The sequence below is a fragment of the Lupinus angustifolius genome, unplaced genomic scaffold (genome assembly GCF_001865875.1).
Source record: "Lupinus angustifolius cultivar Tanjil unplaced genomic scaffold, LupAngTanjil_v1.0 Scaffold_260_29, whole genome shotgun sequence".
Taxonomy (NCBI): domain Eukaryota; kingdom Viridiplantae; phylum Streptophyta; class Magnoliopsida; order Fabales; family Fabaceae; genus Lupinus; species Lupinus angustifolius.
The window spans coordinates 11,379-18,192 of record NW_017727403.1 but is presented as its reverse complement, the minus strand read 5'-3'; the positions used below and the strand labels follow the sequence as shown (position 1 = coordinate 18,192).

The window sequence follows — 6,814 nt, the reverse complement described above, 5'->3', positions numbered from 1 at the left end:
TACACTTTTTTTATAAGAGAAAATATATATACACTAATAATGTATGAGTTTTATACACTATTAGTATATCATTTATTTATCATACCATAATTCATACTTAGTTACCATTAGTTATTTAAAAAATAATAATTGAAATGAATAATGAATAATATTATAATTTATATTATATCCATATTACATTATTTTATAATTTGATGGAATGGGTGATCAGCAACTATAACTATATTCCAATAAGAAATGTCATACCTTATTTCTTTTGTTAAAAAATGGAACTGAAAATGTGAAAATAACTCTCTTATTCAAATCTCAAGACAACAGGTCACTGTAGTCTATAAAAAAAATAATGAAAATTGAAACTATAAGAGTTGTACGTGGCAATTGAATAGCATAAGCAGTCAAATCGTTGATTGTTCATAGTTACTGCTCTATAGCTGTAGGGGACCCACTAACCCTTCTTCATTTCCTTTCTCTATTCTTCTAATCTCTCCTCCATCAGTTCTTTCATCATCTTTCCCTTGCACTCTAGTATATTTATGCAATTTCATGTGTGCATTTTCCACTCACTACCAAGAAAATAAAGAAAGAGAAAGCATAGAATGAATGATGGTGGGTCTAAGTATAGTGTTAGAAGCTCAGAAAGTTAGTAATAGTAGTATTAGCAAGAAGAGTCCCCAAGTGATTAACAAGACCATGATGCTCAGCAACATGACCAAACACTCTCCTTCTTCTGCAGTGTCCTTGAATTACTTGTACTATCCTTTCCAGGAACCTACGTTTCTTGATCTATGCTTTCTCTGCCGGAAGAGGCTGTTACCTGGGAAAGATATCTACATGTACAAGTGAGTCCTTGAAACCTTAATAAATATATCCTCTACACTGTTTTTCTTTGACAGTTAGAACTTTCTCTTGAAACCCAGATCTTATTTTACTTTGGAAAATGAAACCAGCTAATGACTCAAATATCGAAAATATTTGTATTAGAAATGTAATTAATTGAAGAAAAAAAGGAAAGTTATATATTTTCCAATAAGAATTTTTCAAACTTATTGCTTAGCTAATGCGATTATGGTTACCAAGATCCTTTCAACAATGTAATGTGTATATACATTAATTTACTTTGCATTTCGTAGTTTTATTATCTTAACACATTTGCACTAATCTTATTTTCCATATTCTTTGATATTGCACGAATACCTGAAGTCCACTCTGCTTATAGTTGGATTAGCCAACACCAGTTCCTTATTTTTTTTTATTATAATATTATGAGACATGTGAGACGCAAAATTATCCCTAATAAAAAAGATTCTTAATTACTATGATAATGTTTGTTTTGGTTCATTCTTCACATGACACCGGTTTTGACAAAAGACTATATCTTTCTATAGTTATTTATTGACATGTATGTTAAAGAAGTTTCTTTGGGCTTATTTTGGTGTTTGAAATATGAATGTGCATGTTGTGAAGAGGGGACATGGCTTTCTGTAGCGTGGAGTGCAGATGCCAGCAGATTTTCATGGATGAGGAAGGAACTATTCAGAAAGAGAATTGTTCCTTTGCTGCTATGAGACCTAAACCATCTTCTTCTTCCTCATCAGCACATGAACAACAACAACAACAAAAACAACAGAAAGGTGCAAGAAACTGTGCTGGTGGTTTTGCTTACCGATACAGAATGAGAAACTTGGCTTGAATAGAGAGAGAAAGTAGTAAGATAAAAAATGGGGTGTATTTTTTACAGCTATATTCCAGTTTTACCCATGCATTATGCTGTAATAAATTTGAAGTTTTGTCATTTTGCTTCCTAGTAATAGTATGACGCCAAAATGTCATTTCAGATTTTGTTTTTTGGGTTCGAAGCTGTTTGCAAGAGTTAAATGATATTTGTTACACTTGTCACATCGGATTTTAATGTGAGTAAATCTTGAATATATAACGTTAAGATTGTATACATACATAGCTTATAATAACATTCACTTTTTAGCAAGGGATTCACATTTTTTCACATGTATTTTTTTCTGGTTTTCAAATTGATGTTATTTTATTTTTCATTGTTGGGAAAGATAGTCATACATCTTGAACGACATTAATAACATTCACTTTCTATTTTGTTTCTTGGATTTCCAAGAAATCAAGGAATCACCTAAAAACATGCAAAATCTAGAGATGGACTTTCTAGTATCAGGGCAAGTGGCCCAATTAGAGTCACTGTAGCCCTTTATATGGACGCTTGAGGTTTTAGGAAGGAACAATCCTTGTCTAGGAGTGCCTTTGATGTATCTTAGAACTCTAGTCATGACTTTATAATGATTGGTAGTAGGTGTAGTCATGAATTGACTTAGATGTTGTATTACAAAGTTTAAGTCAGGTATGGTGTTTGTTAAATATAGTAAACGACCCACCAATTGTCTATAGAGAACAGGGTTATTGTAAGGTGGGCTATCCTCTTGATGAAGGTGAGGATGTTTAGTCATATGGGTAGGTACTGGTTTAGAGGATAGGAAACTAGTGTCAGAAAGCAGATCAAGAGCATACTTTTTTTGACAAAGTGTAATGCTTTGTTTGGAACGAACAACCTCAAGGCCTAGAAAGTATTTTAAAAGGTCAAGGTCTTTAATCTTGAATTTGGAATCAAGATGGTGTTTGACCTTGTAATTTCAGAAATGTCATTTCCTGCTAGGATCAAGTCATCAACATAAATGAGAAAAAGGAGTGATCATGGTGAGATTGATTATAACCCAAGTCAAGTAATGAAGATGATAGTTTTGCAAACCATTACCTACTTGCTTGTTTTAAGCCATAAATTGATTTGTTAAGTTTGCATACCTGATTTGGGATGAGAGAGAACACACCTGGAGGCAAAGACATGTATACCTCTTCATCAAGATCTCCATGTAAGAAGGCGTTGTGGATATCAAGTTGATGTAAAAACTAACCTTGGCAAACAACAATTGATAGAAGGAGTCTAATGGTAGTAAGTTTGACCACAAGAGCAAAAGTTTCAAAGAAATATAGACCTTCAATTTGTGTGAATCCCTTAGCTACTAACCTTGCCTTATACCTTTCTATGGTGCCATCAGAATGGAATTTCAATTTGTAGACCCATTTGGACCCTATGGCCTTTTTATCAGGTGGAAGGGGCATGAGTGTCCATGTGTTGTCGGCTGCAAGAGCAGATAACTCATTGTTCATTGCTTGAATCCAATCCTGAGATTGAATTGCTTGTTTGAAAGTCTGGTTCATTATGAGTGATGATGGACAGTCAGTGAGGTAAGTAAGTGGGGGAAAGAGAGCTGTAAGAAAGGACTTTATCAAGAGGATGTTTAATGTGAGGGGTAGTATGGTGCAGAGATGTGGAGAGGAATTGGTAGTGGAAGTCTTGAAGATAGGTGGGTGGGTTAGAGGCTCTCTGTGATCTTCTTAAAGGTATGTTAGCTTCATTGGTGGTTGGTTGGATAGATGTGCTAGAATCAGGTTGGTTGAATGGGTGGGTCAGAGTCAGGTGATGGGAAATTGGTAGTAGGATTGACATTGATGTGTGCGGAACTTTGAGTATCATTGGTAAAAATAGAAGGTGTTGGCTCCATTAGTAAAAAGGATGTGTCATCAATGGAGCCCATTGAAAGCGCATATAAAGCCCATTGTCGTTCCCTCTTCTGCTCGTAGTAATGATGGTGGTGTCCTATATGAATATTTCTCTTGTGTTGAAGTCATAAAGGACATAGCCTTTGGTACCTGCTTGAAATCCAAGAAAAACATATTTTCTAGCTCTAGGATCCAACTTAGACCTATGTTGGACTAGAGTATATGCATAACATAAACTACCAAAGACCTTCAAATGTTGAAGGTCAGGTTGTGTGTCATATAAGACTTCAAAGGGGAAAGTTTCCTAAGAACTCGAGTAGGAAGTCTGTTTATGAGATAGATGGCATATTTGATAGCATACCCCCAAAAACCTTTTGGCAAATGAGATTGCAATAAAAGAGACCTAGCAACATTTAAAATATGCATATGTTTTCTTTCAACAACAGAATTTTGTTGAGGTGTTTCAATGCATGAAGTTTGATGCAGAATTCCATTTTGAGCATAAAATTGCGGAATCATAAACTCAATTCCATTGTCAGTTCTAATAATCTTAATAGCATGCTTATACTGAACAGAAACAAGTTGAACAAAATTATGAATAAGACCTCTGATCTCAGCCTTGGAACTCATAAGATAAAGCCATGTATGTCTAGAAAAGTCATTAATCACAATTAAAAATTATTTATGTCCTTGAATAATGGGAATTCCAAGAGGGTCCGAAATATCCATATGAACAAGTTCAAAAACATGTGTAGTATTAGAAGTGCTAGTAGGAAACATAGATTTAGTCTAGTTTGCAAGATGGCAATATTCACATACTTTCTCCGAGTCAATTTTTACATAGGCAACAGAGTTATGAAAATTGTCAAGAACAATATGAGAAGGGTGGCCTAGCCTATAGTGCCAAAGATCAAAGTAAGAATTACTGGAAATACTAGGAGAACTATCTATGTGAAAAGTGTTATTTTCTGGATTGTCATGCCTTTGAAGAATGTATAGATGGTTAAAAGCTTCAGCATGACCAATCATCTTCGATGTAATCATATCCTAAATCAAGCAAGAAGATTTGTCAAAGACAAGCTTGCACTGAAGAGAGCAAGCCAGTTTATGAATGAAAATTAAATTGTATTTGAAATTAGGCATATAAAGGACATTATGAAGAGTTAAAAATTTAGAAAGAATCACAGTTCCACTTTTCTTTGCAATTATGGTGAGGTTGTTAGGTAACTTCACATGGATAGGTTTAATAGATTTATGGTATGTGAAATTAAATAAGTTGTTGGTGACATGGTTAGTGGCACCAGTATCAAGTATCCATAAAGAATTGCCAAGAGGATTACCTGTTATGGATTGATTGTTATCAATAGGAGATGTATTACCAATTTGGTTTATGCTATGCTCAAGGTTGATGCTTAGTTGGCTTTGATCTTCTCTCTTGTTTCTACTTTGTGCATTATCTCCAGTGTTAATCTGATGTGTTTCTTCTTCTATTGCGATGACACTATTGACAGATCCATTGTTTGGTCTTGGTTTGAACTTGAAGTTTGGTGGGAAGCCATGTTTAAAATAACAAGTATCTGTTGTATGTCTCTCTATCACAAAATGTGCAGACTTTGTTATTGTTGGCATTATAAGTCTTTCCAATGCTCCATGTGCCTCCAAGAGTAGATGATGTTATTCTATCATATTGGTTGTTTCCTCTTCGAGGATTTCTTCCAGGGTGCCCCCTCCAATTTTTTGTTGTGTTTATATTGTTGATGCTTGCTTTGTTCTCTCCAATATTTGATCCAGTCAATTGCCTTTCTTGTTGTTGCACCATGGAAAAAACCTTATTGATGCTTGGTAATGGCTCCATAAGGAGTATTTGTGATTTGGTGGTATTATATTGGTCACTCAAGCCTTTAAGGAAACATATTATATACTTTGTTTCCCTTTGAATTTTAATGGCCTTTAGAAGGTCACTATCACATTTTTTGCGACAATGACAGGTTGGAATAGGCCTAAGGGATTCCAATCATTCCCAAAGTATCTTCACATCAGTAAAAAAAGGCAGAGATACTTTTATCTCCTTGCCTTATAGAGTGTATTTCTTGTAATAGGTCAGAAGTCCTAAAATAATCACCCTTAGAGAATCTTTCTTTAAGATCCTCCCATAATTCTTGGGCATTATCTATGTAAATTGTGCTTTGTGCTAGATGTTGAGATAACGATCTTGTGATCCAAGAAATTACCATGGTGTTGCACCTATCCCAAGCATAAAAAATTGGGTCACTTTCTTCTGGCATTTTGATGACTCCATTAACAAACTTGAATTTGTTCTTTGATGATAACGCTCGTTTCATTGTCCTGCTCCATGAGTGATAGTTGGATCCATCCAGGAGTAGTGTGACCAAAGCAAAGCCTGGATTCTCCCCTGGATGAAGATAATATGGGCTCACTGGATTCTGTGAAGTATCAAAGGAAATGTGAGTCTGGCTAACCTCCTCTGAATCGACATGCTCCATTGAATGGCAGAGGATTTGTAGCATAAGACAAGGGAATGAAGAAATGATTAAAACAAAGAATGGAATTGTAGTAGAGCTCTCAATTTGAGAGCTCTGATACCATATTAGATTTTGAATATAGAATGATAGTATAAAGGAAAAGAAATATTATTCTCATTGATTATTAACCATGATAAACATGACTTTATATAAGGATACAATCGGGTAGCTTAAGTTGCAAGAAACAAAGCTAACAAAATCCTAACCTTCATAACTAACTAAACTAACATATACAAAATGATAAACACATGTGTAAAATAGTAAACACCTATGCCAAAATAAAGATGTTCAGCTACAATTCTATTCTTCTAGGAATTACAAACATAATGCATAGTTGAGTCATGTGCATAATGCTAAGACACTTTTCCTAGACAGAGTGCAGGAATGGCTTGGTGCTTGTGCTAATGTGCCTTGGTGCAATGTTGACTGATGCATCATGCCAAGTCTGATGCTACGTGTGCACCAAGTCTGGTGCACTTGATGCGCCAAGCTAGGTCAACTCTGATGCTTTTGATGCGCCAAGTTTGTGCACTTGATGCGCCAAGCCAGGCCAACTCTAATGCTCCTGATGCACCAAGTCTGGTGCTCCTGATGCGCCAAGCCTGACCGAGATCCTGATGCTGCTGATGCACCAATTCTGGTGCTCCTGATGTAGCATTAGTTAGACTAGATAGAAACATGATCCTGCA

The 6,814-nt window shown here is 35.4% G+C and overlaps 1 protein-coding gene across 3 annotated transcripts; it reads left to right on the top strand.

Annotated features, from left to right (window-relative positions):
* Window positions 1-405: 405 nt before the first annotated feature.
* LOC109340821 lies at window positions 406-1,946 on the top strand. Of its 3 annotated transcripts, none has more exons than XM_019578568.1 (3): window positions 407-713; window positions 750-839; window positions 1,465-1,792. In XM_019578568.1, exons 1-3 carry the CDS (start codon window positions 601-603, stop codon window positions 1,688-1,690), a joined length of 429 nt encoding a protein of 142 aa, XP_019434113.1. In that variant the 5' UTR covers window positions 407-600; the 3' UTR covers window positions 1,691-1,792. The 3 variants fall into 3 exon arrangements, with proteins under 3 accessions (XP_019434112.1, XP_019434113.1, XP_019434111.1); XM_019578566.1 differs by having other exon boundaries at window positions 408-545; window positions 581-839; XM_019578567.1 differs by having other exon boundaries at window positions 406-839; window positions 1,486-1,946.
* The last annotated feature ends 4,868 nt before the right edge of the window (window positions 1,947-6,814 follow it).